Below are 14,501 nucleotides of genomic sequence, written 5' to 3'. Positions count from 1 at the left end.
CATCCCGCTCCTCTTCCCATCCTCCCCCTCCCCCTCTTTCCCATCCCCCTCCCCCCTTTCCCCTCCCCCCCTTTCCCATCCCCCTTCCTCCTTCCCCTCCCCCCTTTCCCGTCCTCCCCATCCCCCCTTTTCCTTCCCCTCCCCCCTTTCCCCTCCCCCCCTTCCCCTCCCCCCTTTCCCCCTCCCCCCTTTCCCTCCCCCCTTTTCCCCCTCCCCCCTTTTCCCCTCCCCCCTTTTCCCTCCCCCTTTCTCCCCCTTTTCCCATCCCCCTTCCTCCTTCCCCTCCCCCCTTTTCCCCTCCCCCCTTTTCCCCTCCCCCCTTTTCCCCTCCCCCTTTTCCCCTCCCCCCTTCCCCATCCCCCTTTTCCCCTCCCCCCTTTTCCCCTCCCCCTTTTCCCATCCCCCCCTCCCCCTTTCCCCTCCCCCCCTTTTCCCGTCCTCCCTTCCCCCATTCCCTCTCCCCTTCCCCCCTCCTCCCCACTCCCATTTCCCTCCTCTCCCCCACCCCGACCCCCCCCCCACCCCCCACCCCCCACCCCCCCTTCCCGTGGGTCACCCGGGGCCGGAAGTCACCCCCGTGGCCATCTCCCCACAGCTCCCGCCCCTCCGGCATGAAGGTCCCGCTCCTCCTGCTCCTGCCGCTGGTGGCCACAGGTAGGAGAGGGCCTGGGGGGTCCCGTCTCCCCCGCGGGACCCACACGTCCCCCCGCGGGACCCACACGTCCACCCACGGGACCCACACATCTGCCCCAGAAGGTCCTGTGTTCACCCCACAGGTCCCATCTCCAACAATGAGACCCTCACGCCCACCTTAGATGCCCCATGTCCACCCACGGGACCCACATGTCCACCCACGGGACCCACACGTCCCCCCGCGGGACCCACACGTCCACCCATGGACCCACACGTCTGCCCCAGAAGGTCCTGTGTTCACCCCACAGGTCCCCATCTCCAACCATGAGACCCTCACGCCCACCTTAGATGCCCCATGTCCACCCACGGGACCCACATGTCCACCCACGGGACCCACACGTCCCCCCGCGGGACCCACACGTCCACCCATGGGACCCACACGTCTGCCCCAGAAGGTCCTGTGTTCACCCCACAGGTCCCATCTCCAACCATGAGACCCTCACGCCCACCTTAGATGCCCCATGTCCACCCACGGGACCCACATTTCCACCCACGGGACCCACATGTCTGCCCTAGAGGGTCCTGGTCCATCTTGGATCCCCACAACCAGCTGTGGGACCCCAATCTCTTCTCCAAGGGGTCTCGTACCTTCCCCAGGGGGCCTCTTTCCACCAATGGGACCCCCATGTCCACCTTTGATGCCCCACATCCACCTCTGGGACCCCCATGTCCACCTTGGATGCCCCACATCTACCTCTGGGACCTCTCCGTCCTCCCCATGGGCCCCACATCTGCCCTCGGTGCCCCACATCTGCCCTCGGTGCCCCATGTCCACCTGTAGGACCCCCACGTCTACTGCGGGTGTCACTTGTAGGACCCCCCCACACACACACATCCTTCTGCGGTGCCCCTGTGTCCACCCCACAGGTACCGCATGTGGGGCCACCAAGTCCACCTTGGGGACCCTCGGCTGTGGTGGCTCTTCCCCCAACCACCCACATCTACTCGTGGGACCGCCCCACATCCACCTTAGGTGGTCCCCAACCGTACGTCTACCCCAGAGGACCTCACGCCCACCCCACGGGTGAGACCCACTCCCCCCCCCCCCTCCCCATGTCTTCTCCAGGGGCCACCCATCCACCCGCCTCCTCCGTGGCTGCCCCAAGGACCCCATGGGACACCTCACCATTCACCCCAGCGCCCCCCATCTGCCCCAGGTGCCCCCTGTCCACCCCACGCGTCTCCTGGTGGTCTCTCCCACGCTGGACTGGCATCTTCCACCACCATTTCAACCCCCTTGTCCAGAACTTGGGGTGACAACCCGCTAGGGGTGACCGCGTCACACCAGAAGGTCCTGCCCCCCACCTTTGTGTCGTCGTCCGTCCCCCCCACCCCCCCGGTGCCATGTCCCTTTGGTCCCCACAGCTTCGAGGAACGTCCTGTGGGTGATCGAGGGGACCTCCTGCGACCTGCCCTGGCAGGCCGCCCTCTTCAAAGGCGAGAGGTTCATCTGCGGGGGGACGCTGGTGGACAAGAACTGGGTGTTGACGGCCGCCCATTGCCACGTCCCGGGGTAAGAGGTCGCGGGTGTCCCCGGTGGGTTTGGGTGTCGATGGGTCGAGGTCGAACGGGGTCTTCCAACTAAGAATCACCCCCCCGGGTGGCACCTGGGGTCCTCCTTTCCAACCCAGCGGGATGGGAGGGGTGGTGGCATCTCAGGGGGCTTCACCCCGTCCCTTTCCCGCCTGTGTAGAACCTCAACTCTGCCCTTTTTTTTTTTTTTTGGGGGGGGGGAGGGGAAGTCACAACCTTAATTCTGCCCCGTTTGGGTTTTTTTGCTTCTTCTGCTCTTCTCACCACCTTCTGGGACCGCGGCTCTGACTCTGCCCCCACCCCCACCCCCCACCCCGGGCTTTGCGTGGGTCTCCGTGGTCCCCCCTGTCCAACGTGGACACCCCACCCCCACCACCCCCCCACCCCCCCGATCCCACCAACCCGCCTTGTCTTTGGTTCCATCAGCTTCATCAACGTGCGGTTGGGGGGGCGGAGCCACAAAGATTCGGGTAACACCGAGCAACGGCGCCGTTCGGCCAAGGTCTTCAAGTACCCGCAGTACAACGAGACCAACAAAGATGGCGACCTCATGCTCATCAAGTTGTTCCTCCCCGTCCACGTCAACAAACAGGTGAAGCCGCTGCCGTTGGCTTCTCGCTGCCCCGTACCCGGCAAGACCTGCCAGATCTCGGGTTGGGGGTCCACCACCAGCCCTGAAGGTACGAAGCCCCGAGGAACCCCCCCATCCGGGGTGGGATTAAGAACTTCTAGATGCGTGTCTTCTCCTCAAGTCACCCAGGCGTCCTTCCCCTCCCCCCCGCCCCCGCCCCCGCCTCCCGAAACCTCCCTCTCCCAATCCCTTTGGTCCCCTTCTAACAAGGGTTAAGGTCCCCGAGGGAACCCGACGTCTGGGTGACCCGATCAAGTCACCAGAAGGTCTTGGAGCTCCTGTTTGGTGCCACCAAGAGGAAGAGGAGGGTTGAGTTCCGGGGCAAAAAGAGGGACAAGAGGTCCAAACTGGGTTGGGGTTGCATCACTTGGTCTGTCACCCCCTACCACCACCACCACCAAACCCCCCACCCCCCCACCCTCAAGGTGACCTCGTTGCCTTCCGTTGCCCACAGTCAACTTCCCCGAGGACCTCCACTGCACCAAAGTCACCATCGTCTCGGAAGAGCAGTGCCGCCGGATCTACCCCAATTCCATCACCCCCAACATGGTGTGCGCGGGGGAGTCCCGCAGTCGGGCTGACTCCTGCCAGGTGGGTGGAAGGTCCTGTCCAGCACCGGTGGTGGTGGTGGTGGTGGTCGTGGATCGTGGTCGTGGTCGTGGACCATGAGGTGCCACCAGGGAAGGGTTGGTTTTGGGGGGAGGGGGGCGGAGAAGGAACCGGCAGCACCTAACGGAGCTTTGGGGGCGCAAAGTGGGAGGTGAGAGGGTGTCACTCGGGGGGGTGGGGAGGAGACCATCTCGGTGCCTCCATCTCCATGGGTCAACGTAGGATTGGGGGAGAACGTCCCATCCCAGAGGGGAAAAACTTCCCCGGTGACTCAGCGGGAGCGGAAGGGGCCAAATTTTCCCCACCTGGAGGAAATCTGGAGGTTCTTTCACCTCTTCCCCACCCCCCCCCCAACCCCGATGAGGACCATCCACCCCGAGAACGAGAAGAACTCCCCCTCTTGGAGACCTTGGGGGGATTTTGGGGGGGGGGGGGGGGGGGGAGATATCGGACTAACCCTGAAACCGCCCCAGATTTGAGGTGGGGGGATCCTTTGGGGGAGGTGGTCCCTGAGTCTCATGTCCCCCCTCCCCCCCATCTCCCCCCCCCCCCCCCCCTTCTTACCTCCTCAGGGTGACTCCGGGGGACCTCTCATGTGCGACGGGCGACTCCAAGGTATCGTCTCTTGGGGTCCGGGCATCTGCGGGGACCCCAAAAAACCCGGAGTCTACGTCAACCTCTGCAAATACACCTGGTGGCTTCAGGACACCATGAGAAGGAACTGAACCCCCGTCCCCCCAACCCCCTCCCCAGCCCCACACATCCCTCCCCACCCCACATGGCCACAGGATGGACCCCCACAACTCCCTCCTCCTCCTCTTCCTCCTCCTCCCCGATGAAGGTTCCCCAGAGCCGGCCGGTCCGAGCACTGGGGCACGTGCCCTGGGAGGAGGGGGGGGGGGTGTGTGGGGGGGGGGGGGGTAGATTGGGGGGGGATTGGGGGGGGATGGGAGGGGGCAGGAGTTGGCCGTGGGACCCCTTGGAGATGTCGCCGAATAAAGTTTTTTTGACGTGGCTTTGCACCATGTCATCAGTGGGCGGAGCGCGACTCCGGCGGGTCAAGGTTGCCCCGAGCTGCCCCACATCTCAGAGGGGCAGGAGAAGCCCCCAGCTCACCGTCTTTGGGGGAGACCTGTTGGCCCCGGCATGGGGTTGACCCAGTGACCTCACCATGGAGCAGACCCATTGACCCCACTGCAGGTAGACCTCTTGACCCCACCGTGGGGCAGATCTGATGGCCCCACCATGAGGTAGACTTGTTGACCCTACTGTAGGTAGACCTGGTGACCCCACCGTGGGGCAGATCTGATGGCCCCACCTTGGAGTAGACCACCATGGGGCAGATCTGTTGACCCCACTGCAGGTAGACCTGGTGACTCTGCCGTGGGACAGATCTGTTGACCCCACCATGAGGTAGACCTCTTGACCCCACTGCAGTAGACCTGGTGACTCCGCCATGGGGCAGATCTGATGGCCCCACCATGAGGTAGACTTGTTGACCCTACTGTAGGTAGACCTGGTGACCCCACCGTGGGGCAGATCTGTTGGCCCCACTGCAGTAGACCTGGTGACTCCGCCATGGGGCAGATCTGATGGCCCCACCTTGGGGTAGACCACCATGGGGCAGATCTGTTGACCCCACCATGAGGTAGACCTCTTGACCCCACTGCAGGTAGACCTGGTGACTCCGCCGTGGGGCAGATCTGATGGCCCCACCATGAGGTAGACCTCTTGACCCCACTGCAGGAGACCTGGTAACCCCACCGTGGGGCAGATCTGATGGTCCCACCACAGAGTAGACCCCCATGAATTAGACCTGTTGACCCCACTGCAGGTAGACCTGGTGACCCCGCCGTGGGGCAGACCTGATGGCTGCACCAGGGTCACCCAAACCTCTTTGCACCACCGTGGGTGGGGTGGGGAGGGGACAAAACCCAGTTTGGGGGGGGGTGTCCCCCCCACCCCCCAAAGCAACAAGCCCTCGCAACCCCCCCGCACCGAACCCACCTTCTCGGTGCCTCCATCTCCATGGGTCAACGTGTGACCGGTGGGGAGGACATCCCACCCCAGAGGGGAGAAACTTCCCGGTGACTCAGCGGGGGCAGAAGGGGCCGAATTTGCCCCACCTGGGGTAAATCTGGTAGTCCTTTTCGCCTCTTCCCCGGCGATGAGGACCATCCGCCCGCGAGAAGAAATCCTCCACCGGAGACCAAATTTCCCCCATTCCTGCGAATCTGTGGCCTCTATTTGGGGGGAGGGAGATTTTTTCCCCCCTCCGTGGGGGTCCCCGTGGTCCCATCTTGGTGGGAGGGGGGGGGTGGGGTGGGCATGGCATGGTGGTGGTGGGGGGGTGTGGAAGGGTTGGTGGACCTCCAAAGGCCCTGGATGTCTTTCAGCGGTGGAAGAGAGGAGACGTCGGTGAGGTCACCGCGGCACGTGTTGTCCCCCGTGGCCTCAGTGGGGCAGAGAGCGACGCCGGTCACCTTGCGTAAGGTGTCACCCCCCCCCTTCCTCCCTCCTCCACCCCACGGCGCGTTGGAGGGTGTGGACCTCGTCTGGCCGCCGTGGTGGGGAAAGAGGTTTTGGGTCAGGGCCAAATCTCCGAGGGAGGTTGGAGAAGGCGACGGCTCGCGATTGGCCAACGGTGGCCACGGGTGACATCCAGCTCTTCGCTCAGCACTTCACGGGGAGGTTCAACCATCTTTCAGGAGGTCCGGAAGGAGGTTGGGCTTGGAGGGTTCCGTGTCAGTGGCCAATCGGTCCTGGTGGGTTGCCACATTGGGCTCCGGCACAGGTAACTCCATCATCCGTGGAGGGTTGGTCAAGGTGGCTCTTGGGTTCTCATCAACGTGTCCATGGAGATCTGGTGAACGTGTCCATGGAGGTCTGGTGAACGTGTCCATGGAGGTCTGGTCAATGTGTTCATGGAGATCTGGTGAACGTGTCCATGGAGGTCTGGTCAACGTGTCCATGGAGGTCTGGTCAATGTGTTCATGGAGGTCTGGTGAACGTGTCCATGGAGGTCTGGTGAACGTGTCCATGGAGGTCTGGTCAATGTGTTCATGGAGGTCTGGTGAACGTGTCCATGGAGGTCTGGTGTTCACCAGAGTCCACGTCCATGTCCATGAAGGGTCCCTTCATGTGACCATGAAGTTCTGGTCAATGTGACCGCAGAGGTCCGGTGAACTTGTCCACGGAGGTCCGGTCAATGTGTCCATGGAGGTCTGATTGGTGTCACCATGAAGGTCTGGTCAACATGGCCACGGAATTCTGGTGAATGTGTCCGTGGAGATCTGGTCAATGTATCCATGGTGGTCTGGTGAACGTGTCCATGGAGGTCTGGTCAACGTGTCCATGGAGGTCTGGTCAATGTGTTCATGGAGGTCTGGTCAATGTGTCCATGGAGGTCTGGTCAACGTGACCACGGTGGTCTGGTGAACGTGTTCATGGAGATGTGGTCAACGTGGCCATAGAGGTCTGGTCAATGTGTTCATGGAGGTCTGGTCAATGTGTCCATGGAGGTCTGGTCAACGTGACCACGGTGGTCTGGTGAATGTGTTCACGGAGATGTGGTCAACGTGGCCATAGAGGTCTGGTCAATGTGTCTACGGAGGTCTGATCGATGTGACCACGGAGGTCTGGTGAACGTGTCCACGGAGGTCTGGTCAACATGTTCACGGAGATCTGGTGAACGTATCCATGGAGCTCTGGTCAATGCCTCTCTTGGGGTCTACTCAACATGTTTGTGAAGGTTTGGTCAACATATTTGTGGAGGTCTGGTCAGTGTGACCATGGAGGTGTGGTCAACGTGTCCATGGGGATCTACCATGAAGGTAGATGAAGTTCAGGAAGGCACAGTCAAGGTGTCTATTGGGGGTCTACCTAACGTGTCCATGGAGGTCTAAGGAGGTCCACTCCCTGCGCCCGTGGAGGGTCGGTCATCACGTTGTTGAGGTCCCCACAAGAAGGCTTTGGAGATCGGGTCAACGCAGCCCGTGGGGTCAACTCAAGATGTTCCCAGAGACCCAGATGACCCGGCCAGGTCTGGTGGGGGGGGGGGACGACAGGTCTGGGAGGTCACCATCCCCATAGCGGTGACACCGAACCCCGCCGGGAACAGCTGAATCGTGGCCGCTGCCACCGCGGCCAAGAAACCGCCACCGTTGGCGCCCGCCGCCACCTCTCCCGTGTCACCCGTCTCCCCTGAGCCACCCCCTGGTGTCACCTAGGGCATTGCCACCCCCGGGTGCTACCAACCCATGCGTCACCCAGGGCCACCACCCCCACCCCCACCACCACCACCACCACCACCACCCCCCCCCCGCCGGGTGACCCGGGGCGCTGCCACCCCCAGGTTGTTGCCACCCTCGTGTGGCAACCAGGGCCACCTACTGTGTCACCTAGGGCTCTGGTGTCACCCCGGGGGGGGGGGGGGGGGGGGGTCACCCCGGACACAGCGCTCTCAGGGCCGTGAGGACATCTGGGAGGGGACTGGGAAGGGAGATGATGGCGGTGGTGGTGGTGGTGGTGGTGGTGGTGGTGGTGGGGTGGCACATCCCCTTCCTGTCACTGTAAGCAGAGGGGAGGGGACGAGGACACCAGGAGGTCCCGGGTGGCCCTGGCTGTGGGTGGCAGGCCCAGGCTGGCTCTGCCTGGAGGCCCCCCCCCCCCCCCCCCCCCGCGGGGTAATTAGGTAAATTAGCGCTAATTACGCCCGCCCCGGCATGGCAGTTGAGGAACTGGGAGAACTGGTTTGGACCCAACCTCAGCCGCCAGCGCTGCTGTGCTGACGTCATCGCCCCCCACCCCCCCCCCCAACCACCACCACCACCACCTCTCCGTGGGGCTCCTCGGGGGTTCCTCCGTGGGTCCGTCCCCCCCCTCCATGTCCCCACTTGTGGTCCCTCATGTCCCCTCGTGGTCCCCCGTGTCCCCTCATGACCCCCCCCCCATGTCCCCTAATGTCCCCCTCATGTCCCCTCGTGTCCCCCCATGTCCCCCCCATGTCCCCTCGTGTCCCCCCATGTCCCCCCCATGTGTCCCCTCGTGTCCCCTCATGGTCCCCCATGTCCCCCCCTATGTCCCCTCATGGTCTCCTGTGTCCCCTTATGACCCCCCCCATGTCCCCTAATGTCCCCCCCATGTGTCCCCTCGTGTCCCCCCCATGTGTCCCCTCTTGTCCCCCTGATGTCCCCTCATGGTCCCCCACGTCCCCCCCATGTCCCCCCCTATGTCCCCTCATGGTCTCCCGTGTCCCCTCATGACCCCCCCCATGTTCCCTAATGTCCCCCCCATGTCCCCTCATGTCCCCCCATGTGTCCCCCCATGTGTCCCCTCGTGTCCCCTCGTGTCCCCCCCATGTGTCCCCTCGTGTCCCCTCGTGTCCCCTCATGGTCTATCGTGTCCCCCCCATGTGTCCCTGTGTCCCCTCGTGTCCCCCCATGTCCCCCCCTATGTCCCCTCATGGTCCCCCATGTCCCCTCATGACCCCCCCCATGTCCCCTAATGTCCCCCCCATGTCCCCCCATGTCCCCCCCTATGTCCCCTCATGGTCCCCCATGTCCCCTCATGACCCCCCCCATGTCCCTTAATGTCCCCCCCATGTCCCCCCCTATGTCCCCTCATGGTCTCCTGTGTCCCCTTATGACCCCCCCCATGTTCCCTAATGTCCCCCTCATGTCCCCTCATGGTCCCCAATGTCCCCCCCATGTCCCCTCGTGTCCCCTCGTGTCCCCCCCATGTGTCCCCTCGTGTCCCCTCATGGTCTATCGTGTCCCCCCCATGTGTCCCTGTGTCCCCTCATGTCCCCTCGTGTCCCCCCATGTCCCCCCCATGTCCCCCCCTATGTCCCCTCATGGTCTCCTGTGTCCCCTTATGACACCCCCCATGTCCCCTAATGTCCCCCTCATGTCCCCTCATGGTCCCCAATGTCCCCCCCATGTCCCCTCGTGTCCCCCCCATGTGTCCCCTCATGGTCTCCCATGTCCCCTTATGACCCCCCCCATGTCCCCTAATGTCCCCCCCATGTCCCCCCATGTCCCCCCCTATGTCCCCTCATGGTCTCCTGTGTCCCCTTATGACCCCCCCATGTCCCCTAATGTCCCCCTCATGTCCCCTCATGGTCCCCAATGTCCCCCCCATGTCCCCTCGTGTCCCCCCCATGTGTCCCCTCATGACCCCCCCCATGTCCCCTCATGACCCCCCCCATGTCCCCTAATGCCCCCCCCATGTCCCCTCGTGTCCCCCCATGTGTCCCCCCCATGTGTCCCCTCGTGTCCCCTCATGGTCCCCCGTGTCCCCCCCATATCTCCCTGTGTCCCCCCATGTCCCCCCCATGTGTCCCCTCATGTCCCATCATGGTCCCCCATGTCCCCTTATCCCCTCATGACCCCCCCCCCCCATGTCCCCTAATGTCCCCCCCGTGTCCCCTCATGGTCTCCCGTGTCCCCTCATGACCCCCCCCCATGTCCCCCCCATGTCCCCTCATGGTCCCCCATGTCCCCTTATGACCCCCCCCATGTCCCCTCATGCCCCCTCCCTGTCTAATAGTGTCCCCTCGTGTCCCCTCACGGTCCCCCATGTCCCCCCTCATGTCCCCTCATGTCCCTGTCCCCTCCCAGGGTCCCCTCTCCCCTTGTCCCCTCATGTCCCTTTGTGTGTCCCCATCTCCCCCCACAGGTTCCCCATGTCCACTCAGGTCCCCTCAGGTCTTCTCCTGCTCTCACGTCCCCCAACGTGTCCCCACGTCCCCTCACGTGTCCCCACGTCCCCTTGGGTACCTCATGTCCCCCCATGACCTCACGTGTCCCCTGTCCCCACCCAAGATCTCTGGTCCCCTTGGAAGCCCCCAGGTCACCGTGCAAAGTGCCCCTCCAGTCCCCTCCTGTCCCCATGGATGGGATCCCCATGGATGGGATCATGGTGGACCTTCGTGGCCGAGGTTGTCTATAGGGCAGGTCCCCATGGACGGGATCCCCATGGATGGGATCCCCATGGACCTTCGTGGCCGAGGTTGTCCATAGGGCAGGTCCCCATGGATGGGATCCCCATGGATGGGATCCCCGTGGACCTCCGTGGCCGAGGTTGTCTATAGGGCAGGTCCCCATGGACGGGATCCCCATGGATGGGATCCCCGTGGACCTCCGTGGCCGAGGTTGTCTATAGGGCAGGTCCCCATGGACGGGATCCCCATGGATGGGATCCCCATGGACCTCCGTGGCCGAGGTTGTCTATAGGGCAGGTCCCCATGGATGGGATCCTGATGGGTGGGATCCCCATGGACCTCCATGGCCAAGGTTGCCTATAGGGCGGGTCCCCATGGACGGGATCCCCATGGACGGGATCCCCGTGGAAGGGATCCCCATGGACCTTCGTGGCCGAGGTTGTCCATAGGGCAGGTCCCCATGGATGGGATCCCCATGGATGGGATCCCCGTGGACCTCCGTGGCCGAGGTTGTCTATAGGGCAGGTCCCCATGGATGGGATCCTGATGGGTGGGATCCCCATGGACCTCCATGGCCAAGGTTGTCTATAGGGCAGGTCCCCATGGACGGGATCCCCATGGATGGGACCCCGGTGGACCTCCATGGCCGAGGTTGTCTATAGGGCAGGTCCCCATGGACGGGATCCCCATGGATGGGACCCCGGTGGACCTCCATGGCCGAGGTTGTCTATAGGGCAGGTCCCCATGGATGGGGTCCCCATGGATGGGACCCCGGTGGACCTCCATGGCCGAGGTTGTCTATAGGGCAGGTCCCCATGGATGAGATCCCCATGGATGGGACCTCTGCAGACCAGATCTCCACAGTTGATGGTGTCTGTAGGGTGGATGCCCCATAGACGGGACCCCCAGGATGGGATCCTCATGGTTTGAAGCCTCCCGGAATTGACCTCCACAGTGCGGGATCACCGTGTCCGAGCCCTTCCTGGGGTGGCATCTCCACCCACAGGACCCACGGGGATGAGACCCACTGCATCCCTCCCCCAGAATCACCCCCGGTGCTCTCTAGATGGGATCCCCACAGATGGGATATCCACAGATGATGTCTGGAGCCGACCACTCCACGGACAAGATCTCCACCCACACAATCCCCATAGCCGAGATCAACGTGGACCAGACCTCCACGGGTGGGGTTTCCATGGACCAGACCTCCACAGATGGGGTTTCCATAGACCAGAGATCTCCACGGATGGGGTTTCTGTGGACCAGACCTCCACGGATGGGGTTTCCATGGACCAGAGATCTCCACGGATGGGGTTTCCGTGGACCAGAGATCTCCACGGATGGGGTTTCCATGGACCAGACCTCCACGGATGGGGTTTCCATGGACCAGAGATCTCCACAGATGGGGTTTCCGTGGACCAGAGATCTCCACGGATGGGGTTTCCATGGACCAGAGACCTCCACGGATGGGGTTTCCGTGGACCAGAGATCTCCACAGATGGGGTTTCCATGGACCAGACCTCCACGGATGGGGTTTCCGTGGACCAGAGATCTCCACTGATGGGACCTTAGTGGACCAGACCTCCATGGACTGGGATCCTGATGGATCCATGGGAGGAGATGACCTGCTGGATTAGGTCTCCATGGACCAGAACTCCGTGGAACGGGATCTCCACGGGATGGCATCCTGGTAGCTGACATCTCCTCAGGGCCAAACCTCCCCAGATGGAGCTCCCCCAAAGGCCACAACCTCTTCACTGAGGATCTCCGCAGACCGGATCTCCGTGGGTCTGCTGGGCCAATCGCCCTTCCAGGAGCTCCAGCTTCACCTCCAGGTTTCCGCCCGAACTCAGCTCCCGGGATTTCCTCTTGCCACCAGCAGAGAGCGAGATCAGCATCTCCAAACCGTGATTCATCCCAATCAACCCTTTTTTGCCTTTCGTCAGGACTCAGCTCCTGGGCTTCTCCGCCCTTAATTGCTCGTCAGGCTGTTAATTGCCTTGAGCTGCTCCCAGCTTCAGCTCTCCTCCCCCGCCCTGCCGAAGGCGCCGTTGAAGAAGCGCCGAGGTTCCACTCACACCATCCCTGGAGCTCCAGCACCCACACGTTGCAGCTCTGGTCCCACCAAGGTGGAGGATGACCGGGCTGGGGTGGCTTTAGAGGACCCACGGGTGCCTCAAATCCTTTCGGGACCATCTCGTTGTAGGACCTTGAACCTGGTTCTCCTGAGGGAGGAGAACCGTCGGTGAAGATGGCTTCAACCTCCTGGAAGGAGACGCCGGTGACCATCGCTGAGCTCAACAGGAATTTCGGGCCACCCACCCCCTGTCCGTTGGGTTCACACCCCGGCACGTGCCCCAAACCCGCCCCGGGAAGGACCAGGAGACAGCGGGGTCCCCTCTTGTTGCCACCACCCCAAGGCGGAGATGTCCCAGGTGGCCCCTCGGGGGTGACGGGTGACACTGATCGCACCTGCGTCACCTTCTCCGGCCACCGGGGTGGTCACCTCCCACCTTGAAGACCCTCCAAACCCTCCGTGTCGTTGGGGATCGGGGGAGGGCAAGGAAAAGGAGGTGGTGACACACCTTGGCGGGGTTGGGGCCGGTGGCCAGCTGGGGGGGGTGGGGTGGGGGAAGGCCAAGTGTCACCCCTGTCCCCGGTGTCCCCTTGACTCACCCAGAAGCGACTCGCCGGGTTGGCAGCGGGGCGGTGGCCTCGCCCATCGCTCACCCACATCCGCGGCGTTACTCATTGGGGACGTGCCACCGGCGGCGGGTGCCAAAAGGGAGGTGGCACGTAGGTCCTTGAGGACCTCCAACCCGGTGATGTCCTCCATGAGCTGTGTCCCCGAGCGGGGGAGGCCGTGAGGGTCCCACCTCGGAGGTGGCGCCCTGGGCTGAGTGCTGTCCTCGCACACGCGTGTGACACGTGTTGAGGGGGGGGGGGGGGCGTGGGCACGCGTGTGCGTAATGTGATGTCCACGTGTGTGGAGGGCGGATGGATGGAGGAGACGGAGGGACGAGTGGATGGGCTGATGGGTGGGCAGGTGGAGGGATGGAGAGAGGGATGGACAGAGGGACGGACAGAGGGATGGAGAGATGGACAGAGGGATGGAGAGATGGACGGAGGGATGGAGAGATGGACGGAGGGATGGATGGAGAGAGGGAGAAACGGATGGAGATGGATGGAGAGATGGGTGGACGGAGGGATGGACAGATGGATGGAGGTATGGATGGAGAGAGGGACAGACGGATGGACAGATGGATGGAGGGACGGACAGATGGATGGACAGATGGATGGACAGACAGATGGAGAGATGGGTGGAGGGATGGACGGAGAGATGGACAGATGGATGGAGGGATGGAGAGGCGGATAGAGAGATGGACAGATGGATGGACAGATTGATGGAGAGATGGGTGGAGGGATGGATGGAGGGATGGACAGACGGATGGACAGATGGATGGAGAGATGGGTGGAGGGATGGACGGAGGGATGGATCAAAAGGTGGAGGGATGGCCGGATATGCAGGAGGACAGACGGACAAACATCTATCCAGCTGACTGGAAAGACAGCCGGCTGGCAAGACGGCCGTAGGGGTGGACGGACAGACGGACAGAGGTGGGCAGAGAGAGACGCAGAGACGAAGGGACAGAGGGGGGAGTGAACGGACGGACAGACGGGCTGATGGGCAAGGAGATGGAGAGATGAACGGATGGACGGACGGACGGCGGAACAGATGGATGGATGGGACAGAGAGATGGACAGAGAGGCTGTTGGACAGACAGAATTGCAGTCGGATGGACGGACGGATGGATGGATGGATGGATGGACGGACAGAAAGATGGACGGACGGACAGAGGGACAGGCAGACGGGCAGACAGCTGGATCAGCAGACAGACGGACAGATGGATGGACAGAGGGATGGACGGACAGCTATCCAGACAGACTTACAGTTGCTGGGACAGACGGACAGACGGAAGGTTGGGCAGATGGGTGGGTAGAGAAGGAGACAGGTGGACCGACAGACAGACAGACAGACAGACGGGTGGGTGGGTGGGCAGACAGATGGAGGGACGGACGGAGGAGTGGGCA

General features: G+C 62.9%; 1 protein-coding gene across 1 annotated transcript; it reads left to right on the top strand.

The window, feature by feature from the left end:
- The first annotated feature begins 603 nt into the window (after window positions 1–603).
- On the top strand, window positions 604–4,391 carry LOC309684046 (kallikrein-8-like). Its single transcript, XM_082500008.1, has 5 exons — window positions 604–654; window positions 2,059–2,206; window positions 2,653–2,906; window positions 3,312–3,448; window positions 4,039–4,391. The coding sequence occupies exons 1-5, from the start codon at window positions 612–614 to the stop codon at window positions 4,189–4,191; spliced, it is 735 nt and encodes a 244-aa protein (XP_082356134.1). The 5' UTR covers window positions 604–611; the 3' UTR covers window positions 4,192–4,391.
- The last annotated feature ends 10,110 nt before the right edge of the window (window positions 4,392–14,501 follow it).

This window comes from Vanellus vanellus, assembly GCF_965231255.1.
Source record: "Vanellus vanellus genome assembly, contig: HAP1_SCAFFOLD_1574, whole genome shotgun sequence".
NCBI lineage: Eukaryota > Metazoa > Chordata > Aves > Charadriiformes > Charadriidae > Vanellus > Vanellus vanellus.
The sequence above is the reverse complement of the archived record's forward strand: the minus strand, read 5'-3'. Positions and strand labels throughout refer to the sequence as shown.